The following is a 17,909-nucleotide window of genomic DNA, read 5'->3' on the forward strand; positions in this document are numbered from 1 at the left end:
ACATATTTTTTGATGATGTGAATAATAATCTTTAACTAACTTAATTTTAATGTTTACCCATTATTGTGAAGCTTTAAAAAACTAAAAGTTTAAGAGTAAGACCAAATACAATAAATTACAGATTTTGCAATTCTAGCTCTATTATTCAGAACCCATAAACGCACTTATATTTTTAAAGTAGTAAGAATAGAGAAGAGCATTTTCCTTTCTATCCATTAAATAATATCATTTTATGAAATACTATCATTTCGATTTAATTCTTTTTCAGAAAATCGATTTTAAAGGGATCAAGGAGAGAATCTAGTTATTGTAATTTTCAGAGAAACTCGTGTGGCTTAACTTTTCATGCAGATGTCGATAACCTCCTAAGGGGATGGAAAAGGGTTCTGTTCCACAAAAACACCCCCCTTTGTGTGCTCACTGATCAGTTAACCAAGACTCAAAATTTATTTTATTTGACAGTAATGATAAGACTTTCTCTGACTTAAATTTTTACGAAGGCTTAATATTTAAAGTGAAAAAACAGCAGAATAATCGTGGCTTAAGTCTGGGCTCCAGAGCTAGATTGTTTACGTTCTACTCCCAACTCTATCACTTTGTAGTATGAAGAACAAAATTTTTTTTGTGTGTGTGGTACTGGGGTTCCTGGAAACCCTTCTACCTCTGGGTTACACTCCCAGACCCATTTTTATATTTTTATTTGGAAACAGGGTCTCTTAATACAGCGAGGCTGGCTTGGAACCAGCACGATCCTCCTGTCTCCGCCTCCCAAGCGTGGGGATTACAAGCATGCGCCACCACGCCTGGCTGTTAGAAAAATTGATTAGAAGCCTAATATCTTTTTATCTGTTCCATAATTCCTAAAATAAGTTTTAAAAAGTTAATGCATTATACGCCTGGCATGATGGCGCACTCACAAGTTTCCAATATATATGTATACATATATACATATATACATATATACATATATACATATATACATATATACATATATACATATATACATATATACATATATACATATATACATATATACATATATACATATATACATATATACATATATACATATATACATACACACACACACACACACACACACACACACACACACACATTAGCAATCCAGGAAAAGCAAACCAAAACCTACCCTTAGATTCTAACTCCAAAGGATGTGCTGCGACCATCACATGAACCAATCCTACCACTTCTCATTATCCTTTCTAAGGAATTAAAGTCAGAATGCTATAGTGACACATGCATAGCCATGTTTATAGAAGTGCAATTCACAATAGTCTTACTATGGAACTAACCTATATACACAATACACAACAGAATCTTACTTCACCATAAAGAAAAACAGAAAGATATCATCTGTAGGAAAACAGATGAAATTACAGAATATTATGTCGAATTATATAAGCCAGTCTCAGAAAGTCATGGGTCAAAGTTTTCTCATAAGTGGAAGCTAGAGAAAAAAAAAAAAAAGGAAACAAAGGGGAATTTAGATAATCGAGTAGCCTGACCGGTAGAATTGTGGAAGGGAATAGGAAGGCGGTTGTGGAAAGGGAAAAGGAGAACGTTCTGAAAGAAATAGTTCAAATTATGCTATGCTCATGTGTGAAGGTGTCACTGCAATCTCACTATTATATATGGAAAGGGGTAGGCAGCAGAGTTGGACCCAAAGGGAAACAAACTCATGGTTTTTGTACGATCTTGACCCTCACTAAAATGTATATTGATAATATGTCAGTAAAAGTATACAAAGAAAAAAATATTCTTTTAATATGTCTGCATATATTTATGTTTAGACTGACAACTTAAAATATTTTTATACAAAATGTATTATTTAAGCCCTTAATTAAATGTATTAATGTAAAATAATATAGCTTTGTAAGAATTAATATATATTTTATGTAGATATAACAAAGAAATGACTTACAAGATGTTGACTGATACTTAGTAACTGAAGGTCCACCAAATTTTCCATTGTGAAGATAGACCTAAAATTCAGTAATAATAAAGAAAATGGCTTAGTTTCCAATGTAAATGTATACATTGAAATGTAAAGCATACATTATTTCTCATACAATATTATTCACTTTCAATTAAAATATGCAGATTTGCTTTAACTTAGAATAGAAACTTCTAAGTTATATCAATGTGCTTCTACCAAATATTTTTGATAGAGCAAATATGAAAAAAATTTAAGCCTATTTATAATGATAATAATTATAATCAGCAAGAATAAATAAAAATTGGTGGAATAAATAAAATCCAACACACCAAAAGGTTCATGATTTAAAGGTAAACTTCTGTATTACAATGGAAGTTTTTCGCATTTTATCTTAATGAAAAAATGGACTATATGCTGTTTATTATAAGAGCTATTCATAAAATGCACATAATTTTTAAGGGTAAATGGGCACAGGGTATAATTTACAGTACAAATGTGGCTACCATAAATAAGAATGTCATAATATTTAACACAAATAAAGCAAAAGCAATTTAGATATACAGATAAGCTGATAAAATAAAGAATCTACACAAATCTTGGCAAAATATAAATTTATGTAAAACTAGTTGTAATTAATATCATCAAAAATAATAATAGTAACATATGTAATTACTAGTAGCCTAACTATAACATATATGTTATTCTACATAATATATGTTATATTTAACATACATACATAGATTTATGAGATTCTACTTTATAAGAGAATAAATTTTCCCTAGTAGTCACAGAACATTCACAAACATTTAGCATACATTTATCTATAAAAAGTTCTGTAAATTTCTAAGGGCAAAAATTACAAAAGATAATTATCTATTCCAAGGTAATAATTAGTAGCAATAAAAATTCTAGCATCAGAAATGTAGAAGCACTTCTTTAATTAAAAACTTTTCCAACTCATAATCATGGATTCTTTACCACCATCTATAATTAGAACAATCTACTGTAGAAACTCATTCATTAAATTTTATGCACAGGCATTCATAAGTGATTGATAGACACCACAGACATAGGATACAGTCCAAATGTTTCCAAAAAGACAGTTTGTAACTTTCTTGTTTGCTTGTTTTTTAGTTAATAAGAAAAATCACATATATTGGGGAGGATGCTTTCAATCTAAAAGCTATCAGAATAACATCAAAATGAATCCATGAACAATGAAAATAAAAAATTAATAATACTAAGAAGAATTCTATTATCTTGTTGAGCAGAGATTGCAACAGTGACTGAAGCTAAAATTACTGCTTCTTCATGGAGGGGCGAATGTGGTAGCACAAAACAACCTTTTGTAGGGTTGGGAAAGGGAGTGTATAAATGAAAAACTATCCTCTAATTTGAATTGTAAGGTTTATTTTAGTATAATGTCCACTTATGTTTTACCAGAATAATCGTTTATATTTGAAGAGTAGAGGAACATAATTCTACAGAGAGAGAGCACGGGGTGAGAGACTTAGGGGGCTGAAACCTGGGCGAGTTCAAGAAACTAAAAGTAGCCAGTGTGCCAGGAGCTGACCAGGCACTGGGGAGATGGAATAGATGTACAGTGTCATGGTAACGACAAAATATTGCTTTTTCAGGGACTATTTCTAAAAATAATATAGATGTTTTACTCAAAAAATCCTGAGATATCTAAAAAAGATTAATCATTTGAAATAAAATATAAATGGTTTTCAAAGAATTCTTTTGTGTTGTCCTTATTATTAAGAGTTGACTTGGGCGGGTGTGGTGGCGCAGGTTTGTAATTCCCCCCTCCCCCGCTTTGAAGGCAGAGACAGGAGGATCGTGCAGGTTCGAAGCCAGCTTCACTGGCTTAAGAGACCCTGTTTCCAAATAAAAATATATAAAAAAAATGGGTCTGGGAGTGTAGCCTGGAGGTAGAAGGGCTTCCAGAAACACCAGTACCACCAATAAATAAATAAATAAATAAAGAGTTGACTTGGCTACTCTGGGTCTTTTGTTTTTCATATGCACTTTAGGGGTGTTTTTTTTTTTGGGGGGGGGGTTCCTGGAAGCCCTTCTACCTTCAGGCTACACTCCCAGACCTATTTTATATTTTTTTGAGGCCATTGTGAATGGAATTGTTTTCCAGATTTCTTCTTCAGTTGACTCATAATTGGTGTGTAGAAATGCTAATAATTTTGTGTTCATTTTTGTGTCCTTTTAATTGTTTAATTTTTATCAGCTTTAGTAAGTCTTCTGGTTGAGTTTTTAAGTCCTTTAAGAATAGTATTAGTAACAGGAACCACAGAGGAGGCATCAAATGCCTAATTTCTAATGATACTATAGAGCTATAGTAATAAAAACACAATGGTATTGGCATAAAAACAGACACATACACCAGTGAAATAGAATAGAAGATATAGAAACCAATCCTCACACTTATAGCCAGTTGATGTTTTTACAAAAGTGCAAAATAATATGCTTGAGAAAAAACAGCCTTTTCAACAGTGTTTGAAAAACATGTAGAAAAATGAAGCTAATTCCCAATCTCTCACCCTGCTCAAGAGTTAGCTAAAGATGAATAAAAGAACTAAAAATTAGCCGGGCATGGTGGCGCATGCTTGTAATCCCCGCGCTTGGGAGGTGGAGACAGGAGGACATCACAGGTCCGAGGCCAGCCGTGCTGGCTTAAGAGACCCTGTTTCCAAATAAAAATATAAAATAAGTCTGGGAGTGTAGCCCAGAGCTAGAAGGATTCCATCCCCAGTACCACCAAAAAAAAAAAAAAAAAAAAAAAAAAAAAAAAAAGAAGAAGAAGAACTAAAACTTAGACCAGAAACTTTGCATTTAGTAGAAAAGTGCATAAGAGTAACTCTCCAATATATAGGCACTCTGGAGCACTTCTTCAATAAGACTCCCAAAGTCCCATTAATGAAAATGAGAATTAATAAATGGGATAGAACTAAGTTGAAAAGCTTCTTTGCAGCAAAAGAAACTATCAAGGGTCTGAACAGAACACCTACAGATGAGGACATCTTTACCAGCTATCTTTTTCTCTGATAGAAGACTAATATCTCAAATAAACAAAACAGTTTAAGAAAACTTAAATCTCAACCCACTTTTTAAAATGGGCAGTTGAGATGAACAGATACATCTCAAAACAAAATAAACAGATAGCCAACATATATATGGAAAAAGTTCAACATTATAAGCAATTAGAAAATTCAAATCAATCTACACTGAGATTCCATCTCATTCCAATTAGAATAGCAATCATCAAGAATACAAACTCCAAGCTGGGCATGGTGGCACAGGTCTTGTAAGCCTATGACAAGGAAGATCACAAGGTCAAGGACAGCCTCAGGAACCTAATTTCATTCTTGCAAAATGAAAATAAAGAATAAAGAAAGGACTGGGTGTATAGCTCAGATGTAGACTGTTTTTGGTTCAATCTCCAATAACACACACACACACACACACACACACACACACACACACACACACACTACAGAATACAATCAGTAATAAATGCTGGTGAGGATGTGGAAGAAAAATAAGAAACCTTATATATTATTGGTGGAATTACAAAATGGTATAGCTGCTATGTAAATTAGTGTGGATATTCCTTATAAGACTAGGACTGGAACCACCATATGCCTCAGCTATTCTACTCCTCAGTATCCTTCCAAAGCAACTGTAGTTAGAATGATATATTGATCCATGCCTATTCATATTTATAATAGCACAGTGCACAATAGCCAAATTATGGAATAAGTCAAGGTGTTTGTCAGCAGATGAATGGGCAACAGATAATGAAACTGTGGTATATACACACAATGGAATTTTACTCACCCATAAAGAAGAACAAAATTATGTCATTTGTAGGAAATAGATAAAACTGTAAAATATTATGCTGAGATTATCCAATCTCAGTAATTAGAGGTTGCTTTTTTCTCTCATAGGTGGAATTAGAGAAAAATTGAGAAACAAGAGACTTTAGATAAATAAAGAAATAATCAGCCGGGCATGGTGGCGCACACTTGTAATCCCTGCACTTAGGAGGCGTAGACAGGAGGATCGCGCAAGTTCCAAGCCAGCCGCGCTGGCTTAAGAGAACCTATTTCCAAATAAAAATATAAAATATGTCTGGGAGTGTAACCTGGAGGGAGAAGGGCTTCCAGGAACCCCAGTACCACCAAAAAAAAAAAAAAAAAAAAAAAAAAGAAAGAGAGAAAGAAAAGAAAGAAAGAAAGAATCATAAAATAGTGGAAAGAAATTAAGAATAGGAGGTGGAGGAAGAGAAATTGGAATTAAGAATTAATTAAGAATAACTAATTAATAATTAAAATGAAGAATAAGCTATGGAGGAAAACAGTTCAAATGCTGTATACAAATACAAAGCTATCCACGCCAATTTGAATATGTACAGCGAGGAGGGAGTGAGGGAGTGGGGTAGGATCTGGAGGGAAACACACCAAGTGCCGGGCACACGTCTGTCCCTGTCACTCTGCCTCTCATTATGATGGACAATTACAATGCACCAATAAACGTACATTTTAAAAATCGAGAAACTAAAAAAAAGAATTCCTCTGCATTAATGGAATTAAAACAAAAGTTTTCAGGGAACAAATTATCCCTATGTTATTTAAAGTCATGAGATGGGAAAATAACTTCAATGTTTTTTATCCAATTAGCATAACCTTTGTGCCAAAATGGAGAAAGGATGTGTACCCACACGTGTGTACCCACACGTACGGCAATACCATCTGTACTCACTTACTTGATAACTTTCTTTATGAATATATACTCATAAAGACTTTAAGTATTAAGTGATTGACTTAATAATACTTGAATAATATATGATGGTAGAACAGAGCTTTCTTCATCCCTGGAATGTAGCAATGGTTTAGCATTAGGAAACCTATTACTATGTTTCACCTTACAAACAAATTATACTCTGCTATCACAACTATGGTACCATTAATTATAGTGTGATAAAAATACTTTGATAAAATCTAACCTGTTTGGCTATTGAAACTTAGATTGACTTAGCTAAATGTAATTAGCAAGTCAATAGGAGAGGAGAACTTGGCCTTTATCTAAAGACAGATCTACATGATTAGATAAGCTAGCTAGGACTGGGGGCGGGGTTGACCCTCCTGAAAGGAGACACCTTGCCACACCTTCCTGGGAGTGGTACCTTACAGGGAAGTTCACTATGTCAGAATTACATAAACAAGATGGAGGTCATGGGTATAAAATGTCTGGTCCACGTGTGCTTTATCTTGGGGGTGGTGAATTGGCTCGGACCACCCTCCCCCCATGCCACTCTGGCATGGGGCTGTAACTATTTTCTGTATTTCTATCTTTTTAATAAATTTCTTTAAATCTTAAAATAAAAAAATCTAACCTGTTTGTCTGATGAAGAAAAACACAACTAAAAAATATTATAAATAAAAAAATTATTTTTAAATGATAAAACATATGAAGTCAATGATGAACTTCACATTAAATATTTAACTAGAAATTTCAACTTAACAGGAACAAAAGTGACAAACTTTCCTACATAAAGAAAAAATTATGACTTTAAGTGCTATAAATAAAATTTAAAAATAAACAACACACTGAAAACAATAACACATAGAGTTTAATATCATTAGTGTACTAGTATTGGGAAGAGGTTTTAAAATTTATTAATGTATCAGTATTGGGAAAGATTTCCAATTTTAAAAATATATCTTTTATACTAAGAAAGCCAGGGCTAGCTAGCAGGGAGACTTGTAATTTACATTTTGTAAAAGAGGAAGGCTGGAGCCAGGAAAGAAGGTTTCTTTACATTTCTAAAACAATTTCACACATCTTGGGGGATAAAACAAAAGGTAGAGGCCTGTGTTTGGAGACAGGACTGCTCCCCCCTCCGGCCACAAATCCAGCTGCAGAGATAGCAGAAGCAGAGCTGGGGCTGGAGATAAGGGGTAGCATTATCTCCAGATCAAAGGACCTGCCTCAGACTTGGGCGGACTTGGTCGGGATAAAACACTTAGTAAACTGGAGTTCTATGGCATTTTCATTCGAATTGCCCCCCTGTGCCCCACCCCGGCACAGGGCTGTAACTATCTCTGTATTTCTATCTTTTTAATAAACTTCTTTAAATCTTCAGCAGCTGTCCATGCGATGAATATTTATTCTTAGCTTAGGTCAAGAACGCGCGGTTTATTTCTGGTTTTGGTCATTTTTGGGTTTTGTTATGGGTTTGGGGAAAGTGTGTCCGGGACCCTCGCAGGGGTTCCCAGGAAACAGTTTCACCACAACCATATTCTCCCAAACTGTAACAATTAGCATACAAAGACCTTACTCAAAGAAAATTGACTAAACGAGGTAAAGAATTTATTATCATAAAAACAACCACAAAACTGTATTTGCTCTCAACAGAAAGTAAAGAAACCTCGTTAAAACAGATATCCATACATATCTTACCTACTAAATGTCAAAAACGAGGGGCATAGATTGATACAAACATAGTGATATGCATCCAAAATATTCTGAAATATATGTAGATTCCCTTTGATCAAACACATTTATTTTTCAAGATTTATCAAACAGAATTGATTAAAGACCTTCAAAGATTTTCTTATTCACCAATTAGAATGCTTATTGAATGTTGTGCATATTAAAGATAAACATAGTTATCATTAGATATGATAGAAACAGATGATAGAATCCCACATAAATATAAAAATTACAGTTATAAAACATTTAACATGGAGATGTGTGCATGATATAATCATATATAAAATATACAGTTTATCTAACTGTGCATTTAGAATGCTGATAATACACTTGTTAAATGCATAGAAATCTGCAGTGCACATTTTAGAAGTATATTTGTAGGAAATGACACATAAGCAATGAGACAATTGATATTTTAAAATGTTCACTAGGATTTTCTAACATGTTTTTTCTAGTATTTTCTAATCTCAAAGTACATAGAAAATTTTGGCAGTTGACAAACTTGCATTAATAAGGTTAAAAAGCTGAGGAAAAGAAAAAATTGTGTCAAAGTAATAATTTGTTGCTCAGAAAATGCATATCATGGCACAGAAGAAATGATATCTTTATAATTAAACCAGTGTGAATTTGTAAAGTAATCTAAGAAGGCAATTGCTTTAAGCCACTGTTTTTAAATCCAGGGATAAAAAGTTTGGAGTCAAATTTTTCTAACATCCAATATGTGACTTTATTAGATAGCAGAACTTCTTGAGCTCTTATGAACATTGATTTTAATAATATTTAAATACTAGATAATAGTCATTATAATGCATACTGGTACTATGGTGATTATTGAAAACATGACCTTACCAAAAACTCATATTCTGTTGAATATCGAAGATTTTCTACAAGGAATTTGCAGGAGTTACTGGAATAACTTTTTTCGTTAATACCTCCAGCTTTTACTTCCAAATGGTACTCTTTTTTGGGGCCATTAACCTCCTTAGGAGATTCACATCTGACGATCATACTGTTATCTGTCTTCTGAGTAACCATCATTCCCTCCACTTTGCCTGGATCTATCAAAACAAAGACATATTTGTTATTTCAATCATGTAATGAATGCATATTAAAATTACTAGACAATATACATACAATATAAGGTATTTCAAGTACTAGTTTGGAGCAAGATAGTACAAAAATTTTAAAAAGCTAGAGCAAAGCATTGGAAAATAAGCTGCCTGTTGATTCAGTTCCAGCCATGGGCGTTCATGCAAGCCCCAAAGGAGTGTGTATAAAATTAAAGGCAAGTAAAAAAGGGGAGGGAGATCCCAGCATTCAGGAGGCTGAGACAGGAGAATCCAAGTTCGTGGACAGCCTCAGCTACTAAGTGAGGCTCTTTGCAACTCAGTGAGACCCTGTTTCAAAATAAAGAATAAAAAATTAGGGCTGGGATGTAGCTCAGGGGTAGAATGTCCCTGGGTTCCATCCCCAATACTGAAAAAAAATGGGGGGAAGAAGAGAGAGGGAAAGAGTGGGGAGAGAAAAATAAGAATAACTGAGAAGCCTTCAAGGCCTACTGCACAACTGCCTATTTTATCCTGAATTGCTTTTATATCTTGGTACAGATAGGCTGGGGTCTTTGAATACAAGCCACAAGTGTCTTTGTTTTCTATAATACTATTGATGAGGTAGAATAGAATAAATAAATTTTAGATATAAATAAGACCGACTGGGAAGGAAAAAAATAGGATTTTAAAATCTGAAATCTTTAGTTTTGTTTAACAGAGCTTGGTTATTTTTAAAAACCCAGGCCCATACTTTTAAATCATAATAGACTGGATCCATATTGGAAATTCCTGAAGCAATTAAACCTGAGAGAACTTAACCTTTGGTTAAAGTTCCATTTGCCTCCAGGAAAATCCCCAGGACAAGTTAGTTATACCTTTTGTTAAAGAAACCTGTGTCTTGTTTCATGTCTCTGCTCCCCCCCCCCATTCTTATCTAAAAGGAATTCCACCTTTTGTTACCCTAAAGCTTCAAAGAAAGAGCCCACCATCCCATGTGTACCTGGCCAACTTCTCTAGTGGGCCCTATAAAAAAGGATAGATGTAGGGAGCAGCTCTTGGACAGATCTGGGCAGATCTTGGATGCTCTACTCCCAGCAATCAGTGTCACGCTTTAGAAATGGCCCGGGTTTCCCTTGAAGGAGTATGTTTGCTTTACTTGAATTAAACCTCTGCCTTTATCTCTGCCTGACTTGTGTTGAAATTCTTTTCACCAAGGAAGTCAAGAACCCACAGAAATTATCATGCTGACCCATGACAGTATCACAGAAACTCAGAAAGACAACAAACGCATAGCCTCTGACACTTTCAGCCAGAACCTGGAGGATATGGGGAATGTTTTAACCCTGAACAGAACCACCACTCTTTATAAGCATGGCGCCCATAACAGTCTCTACAGATGCTGCTCACTCAGGGCCATCTCTCCTTCTCTCTCCTTCATGAAGGTTGTCAGGGTTTGAGTAGAAAAGGCTCAACCCTCTCCCCTGCAAAAGCTCATGTGTTAAAAGCATGGTTCCCAGTGGAGAAAATTCAGCAGTGGGTTTTGGGGAAATGATTGGATCCTGAGGATCTGTGGATTAAACCATTTGATGATAAATCTGTTGATAACTGATTGAACTACTGGAAAGTAGAAACTAGTTGGAAAAAGTAGGTCACTGGGGGTATGCCCTGAAGGGTTTATCTTGTTCATGACTCCCTCTCCCTCTCACTCTCCCTCTCCCTCTCTCTCTTCTTTTCCTCTCTGTCTCTCCTTCCCTCCTCTTTTCAAACTCTTGCCCTCTACTCCCCACCTCCACTATACCCTCCCACCATGATTTTTATGTACCAGAGTCAGGAGACCACGGACTGAAACTCTGAAACCATGAGCCAAAATAAATCTGATTGCAATTAATATTTCTATATAGGAAAGACAACTACAGATGATGTATTTTTAACCTAAGCTGGTTAGATGCTTAAATTGCCTTAATTCTACCAATTCGACTGATTCATATGTTCTCATGTCTCATTGCTACAATTTTATGACTCTCTCTGAGAAATATAGAGGGCACATGATAGCCACTTTTTAATTATTAGGTTTAAAATTATGATAAATCCTAGATGTTAATAAATGTGCCATATCAGTGTGTTCCCCACATGAAGCATAAAAGCAGATGTGTTTAAGGCTAAAATACTTGTTCTTTACTTTTTGCCATTCATGCATGGAAAGACACATTCAGATACAGAGCTTACATGTTTCATTTGTCTGAAATTCACACTTCCTTGCAGTTCCATTACGCACCACTTTTGCATTCACATAGGCATAGATGGATACGTGGTATTTTGTGTAAGGTTTCAAATTGTCCAAGTCACGTGTAGTTGTGTTCTCATTCAGATTACTGCAGTTTCCTTAGGGAAAGAATTTTTTAAATTAATCATTAAAAGTCTAGGTCACGATGGTTTTAATTTGGAGTTTTTTTTGTTGTTGTTGTTTGTTGTTGCTATCTATTATGTAGTATTAGGGATTGAACCCAGGGGAGTTTACCTCTGAGTTATACCCCAGCTATATTCTGTTTTATTTTAAACAGGATTTCAATAAGATTTAAGGGCTTATCTAAGTTGCTGAGGCTGATCTTGAACCTGCAATCTTCCTGTCTCAACTTCCCAAGTACTGACATTGCAGGCATGTGCCACCATGCCCAGCAAGAATGTTTTTAATTTGGTCTCTATAGATCATTCCAAGTCAACTTCAGACTGATGCTTGATATTGAAAAGTATATTCTTGATACTCAAAAGTACATACAATTTTCAGCAAATGTATGTGAACAAATCCAATTACAAGTATAGTTAAATATTCGAAAATGACAGTTTCATATAATTCATTTGGTAGACTATATATTTAATAATTTGAGACACATTTGTGAAGATGGTCTCTTTCCCAGTATCCCCCTCAAAAAATGTCCAGGAGGTGTTTGTTGACTTAAATACCCTCATTTGAAAGTTACATAATTGAATTAGTCATGACATAGTTTCTCACTGATTTTGTGGAAGCCAAATTAAACTAAATTTTCTGTAAGAATTCAAATTAAACTTTAAGAATTACCTTTCAAGATTTCTCCAAATTGATGCTAGTGGCTAGAAGGGTTCACATTCATTTTTATTTACTCAATATTTTGTACGTATTGGCTCGAATAAGTTAGGTGTCTGATTTTGTTTGGGGGTTTGAATAATGACTTCAAAACAGTAAAAGTTACAATAACATTTGAAAGACAAATGAATATTATATGTGGATTTTTTTTTCTCAAGGCTTTGTATACAAAGATTGGGTAGATCAAGGAAAATATGTAAACATGGAAGATGTGCTGAGCTCACAAAGGGGAACAATTTTAAAATCAAAGCAGACAGGATGTAAAAGATGTCCTGACAGTCTCTGTGCCAAAGCTCTGTGGCACCTTGACTCAATCCATATTTCTAGTACTTTCAAATTCTTGACTTATCTTTCTGGATAAGAAACTAATTCTATACAAATTACCTTTATGGTTCCAATAGCAAAGAGTAAATCCATGAAATAAAGTTTCAGGATGATCCCAGGTAATTACTCCTTTATGATAATTTTCACTCTGACAACGAGGATCCTGAGGTATTTCTGGACCTGTTAAAAAAGAAAACAAGAGCATGTAATATAAAAAGCAAGACACAGCATGAAAACATGATGCTAAGTGTATGGAAATGTGCTAAGTATATGGAAGAATGATGCTATAAAAAAGGAGAACCCTGTACTTGGAGGCTGAGACAAGAGGATCACAGGTTCAAGTCTGGCCTCAGCAGTTTAATGAGGCCCTCAGTAGCATTATGAGACACCGTTTCAAAGTGAGAAATAAGCCAAAATATGGAACCAACCCAGATCACCATCAACAGATGAATGGATAGCAAAACTGTGGGAAATACACACAATGGAATTCTATTCAGCCATAAAGAAGAACAAAATTATATCATTTGCAAGAAGATGGAAAGCCCTGGAGAGCATCATGTTAAGTGAGATCAGCCAAGCACAGAAGGAGAAGATACACATGTTTCCTCTAATATGCCCAAACTAGAAAACACAAAGGATACCAGTAGGACCCCAGATATTAGAGGGGAAATACTAGCTAAGTTTTAATGGAAAGATAGGAGAGGAGAAAGGCCGATCTGGATTAATGAAGGTCTACACCTGAACATGTGTAAAATTATGAATAAGACATGGTTAACCTGGACAACCATTGGTGGGGGGGAAGGGGACGGGGGGGAGAGGGCACCAAATATAGTATAAGTGTATACTACTTATGTTCAATAAAAAATTGTTAAAAAATAAATAAATAAATAAATAAACAAAGTGAGAAATAGAAAGGGACGGTTATGTAGCTCGGATGTAGAAGGTCTTTGGGTTCAATCCCCAGTACCACAAAAAAAGATAAAGGAAAAAAGAAAGAAAAGAAAAAAGGAAGAAAAAAGAAAGGAGGAAAAACCAGAAGTGTAATTTTCTTAAAGCTCTGAATGTAATGAAGATACTAAGTTTGGTCAAAGCGAGAGCAATTATAGGCCCAGCTTTCCCTGATAATCGGAACTAAATAGTAAATGCACTCCAAAGCAAATTAAAAATACTATAACTTTATTGGATAAGACATGCAAGCAAACCAGGAATCCTACAATCTTAGAAATAGCAGTGTAAACCCCGGCATGGTGGTGCACATTTGTAACCCCAGTACTTGGGAGGCTGAGACAGGAGGATCTCAGGTTTTTGGCCAGCACACTATTTAGTGAGGCCTCCCTGCAACTCAGTGAGACTCTGTTTCAAAATAAAGAATAAAAAAATAGGGCTGGGGGTGTAGCTTGGAGGTAGAATGCCCTGGGTTCCGTCCCCAGTACTACAAAATAATAATAATAATAATAATAATAATAATAATAATAAGAAGAAGAAGAAGAAGAAGAAGAAATGTAACCAGTTAATTCACTCAGAAAAGAAAAGGAATTTGTGTCAGACCATGATAATAAAGGTCATAATGTTTTGTTTTTTGCTTTATTGTTAATTCACATACCTTATAATTCATCCATTTAAAGTATATAATTCAACAGTTTCTAATACAGTCAGAGTTGATTTTACATCAGTTTTAAGAATCTTCCATTATACCCCAAAGAGGCCTCATATTTATTAGCTGTCACTTTCCATTTGTCCTTAACCCCTTATTCCACCAGTTTACTTTCTGACTGGATAGATTTGCCTACTACAGGAATTTTATAGAAACAGAATCATACAATTGTCACTACCCAGTATTGCAATTAAAAAAGAGAAACAAAATAAATATGAAAGCAAAGTATTCTATTTATTTTAATTCCATTTCCATTGTGACTTTATAACAACCTAGAATTTGAGCAACAACATGACCAAAAAAAAAAAAAAAAGAAATGTTTGGGCCTTGAGTCATTTATTTTTAAATTTTAAAAACTAATGAAAAGCAAACAGGCTTGGTGGCACACGCTTATAATCCCAGTACTTCGGAGGCTTAGAAAAAAAGACTGTGGGTTTGAGACCAGGCTCAGCAACCTCACGATCTCGTGAGACCCTGTTTCGAAATAAAAAATAAAATAGGGCTAGAAGTATAGGTTGGAGGTAAAACACCCCTGGGTTCAACAACAAGTACAACCAAAAAAAAAAAAAAAAAAAGAAACCTGAAAAAATTGTTCTCTAACATTTCACTAATTCCTGTGATTTAAAAAATATAAGAATATGAAAAGGACAATAAATTTATATATAAATACAAGTAACATACTCACTCCCCAAATCTGTTTCAATAAGTTTAGTTTGAGTAATGTACTTTTTGTTGTTATAGAGAACTTCTGATTCACATTCATATTTCTGTTGGGGAAGACAGTCTTTTAATTCAATGATTTCCCCATTGAAAGTTGAATTACCTGAAAGAAGAAAAGTATCGCACATGAGTAAATTAATATGCCACATATAGCTCTCTATTCTAATTCTACATTTCTAATTCTTTAACACCCATTACATTGAAAACTTGTGCAAATGGTTTAAATACTAAATCAAAATTCTGAGAATAATTTTGCTATGCTCGCCTCTTAAGAAAATATTGAGCAAGTCTAACCTAATTTGAGGGTGTCCCTACTTTAACTGACGGAATGACGCATTAGCTCAGGTATTCTCAGCTCAGAAACAGAGATTACACTTCAGCTTTTGCAGAAACAGATGTTCCAGATGATCATGTTTGTATTGTCTGACTGTCATACGGTTGCGCCTGCTTCCCTCGTACTGCTAACTCCGTAGCATGAATTTCCCCTTAGCGCGATGGTTACAGCCATCCACACTCCATGCTCTGTGTGAGTATTCGCGTGTGCATGTGTGTGCACACAGCGATGGCCTGGCAGGTGGCTTTACACCGTGAACTAAGAGAGTCCATCTGGTTACATTCTTAGCAATGCTGCCTCAGTTATCCATCCCTCAATCCAAACCCAAACTTGTTCCTGGGAGCAGCTACTGTTGCCCTGTTACCAAAAGGTTCTCCAACTTGTGTTTGCTTTTTGGTGATGGAAGCCTGACAAAGCGAACTCTTGAAGTCTTGACAAAGCAAACACTTAGATTTGATTTGACTTCCCCTTCTAACAGATGTAGTATAAAAGATACATTCTTTTATAATACCTTTCTCTCACAATCAACAACAATGCCTGGTGTATAACAATTGTCAAAATTACTTAAATTAATAAGCTTTTGCCTTTGTTATATTTGCTTTCCAACATATTTATCCATTTTGTGAATTTTTTCAGTGGAATAGATAACACAGTTATTTAACTCCAAACATATCTGACACAAAGGAAGAAAGGAAGGAAGGAAGGAAGGAAGGAAGGAAGGAAGGAAGGAAGGAAGGAAGGAAGAAAGGAAGGAGAAAAGAGAAAAGAAAAGACAAGACAAGACAAGACAGACAAGAGGCTGGCAGGAAGGGAGAGAATACAGTATCTAGAAACTTCCTACAACAAAAATTTCTTTGGTCAGTGCTATACTCTTACCACATTTAGATGTGTAGGTGAATTTATTTTTATCACAGGAGTGCTCTCCTATTTCCCACTTTAAACAAATTGAAGTATTGGCTGTTTCAGCTGATGTGCAGTCAACTAACTGAAACTTCTCTTCCTCTGGCAAGAAGAAACAGAAATAAACTTGATTAATACATTTTAATGAGTATCTTGTCCCTTCTAAAGTCACTGAAATTATAACATGGGTTTTAGCAATATTCAGATTGCTAGTGCAAAGCTCCAGTAACTTTGATGCTTCTTGTACTTAGTTCATTATTATTGCTATTAGTTGTACTTTATAATTGTCAAACCCCACAGATCTGTGGTGTTCACTGTGGTGTTTTGATACATGTAGACACTGCCTACTGATCAAATTGTGGTAGTTAGCCTAGCTGTCGCTTCAAACATTTGTCATTCATCATGGAAATCAGTATTTCTTATTTTTAATATTATATATTTTAATAGTTTTTCATCTATAAATTATTCTTTTAAAAATAAAACTCAAACAAATATCTAAATAAAATTACACTTTTTGCACATTTCATTTCGTTTTCTCTTTGTATCTTCTTTATTTTGTTAACTCTTTTATTTTTTTCTTCTTTTTTTGGTGCTGAGGATTAAACCTAGGGTCATTCTATTTTTAAGCTACACCTTCAGCCCTATTTTATTTCTTATTTGGAAACAAAGTCTTGCTAAGTTGCTGAACCTCACTAAATTAAAGGGGTCTGACTTTGAACCAACAATCCTCCTGTTTCACCCTTCCAAGTATTGGGAATATAGTCATGTGCCAAAATTCCTGGTTAAACTCTTTTATTTCTATTTGTTGTTGTTATTTTTGTGGTACTGGGGATTGAACCCAAGGACGTTCTCTTTTGATATTTTTTGTTTGGAAGCAGTGTCTTGCTAAGTTGCTGAGGCTGGTCTCAAACCTGTGATCCTCTTGTCTCAGCCTCCCAAGTACAGGGATTATATATGTGGGCCACCATGCCAGCTTCTTTTATTTATTAATTGAACAATTGTCACATAAAATATTGAGGGTTTCCCTCTTAGAGAAAGAATCCTTAAATATTGCCATTTTCTTTTTTTTTTGGTGTGTGTGTGTGTGTGTGTGTGTGTGTGTGTGTGTTACTGGGGGGGGGTGGAACCCAGAGGCTTTCTACCTCCGGGCTATACTCCCAGACCTATTTTATTTTTTATTTGGAAACAGGTTCTCACTAAGTTGCTGAGAGCCTCTCTAAGCAGCTGAGGCTGGCTTCGAACCTTTACGATTCTTTTGTCTCAGCCTCCTAAGTGCGAGGATTACAAGCGTGCACCACCATGCCCGGCTAAATAGTGCTTTCTGTGTTTATTTTCAGTAT

At 34.9% G+C, this 17,909-nt stretch overlaps 1 protein-coding gene across 1 annotated transcript in view; it reads right to left on the minus strand.

The window, feature by feature from the left end:
• The window catches only part of PTPRC (protein tyrosine phosphatase receptor type C), a gene marked incomplete at both ends in the record, with an annotated part of 121,808 nt that overhangs the window by 30,578 nt on the left and 73,321 nt on the right, over positions 1 to 17,909 (minus strand). Inside the window, 5 exons of the mRNA XM_080698742.1 lie at positions 9,400 to 9,525; positions 11,743 to 11,898; positions 13,022 to 13,141; positions 15,301 to 15,438; positions 16,546 to 16,671. Of these exons, the coding sequence (XP_080554868.1) occupies positions 9,400 to 9,525; positions 11,743 to 11,898; positions 13,022 to 13,141; positions 15,301 to 15,438; positions 16,546 to 16,671 (666 nt within the window). The remainder of the gene's footprint in view (positions 1 to 9,399; positions 9,526 to 11,742; positions 11,899 to 13,021; positions 13,142 to 15,300; positions 15,439 to 16,545; positions 16,672 to 17,909) is intronic.

This window comes from Muscardinus avellanarius, assembly GCF_963383645.1.
Source record: "Muscardinus avellanarius genome assembly, chromosome: 7".
NCBI classification, from domain to species: Eukaryota; Metazoa; Chordata; class Mammalia; order Rodentia; family Gliridae; genus Muscardinus; species Muscardinus avellanarius.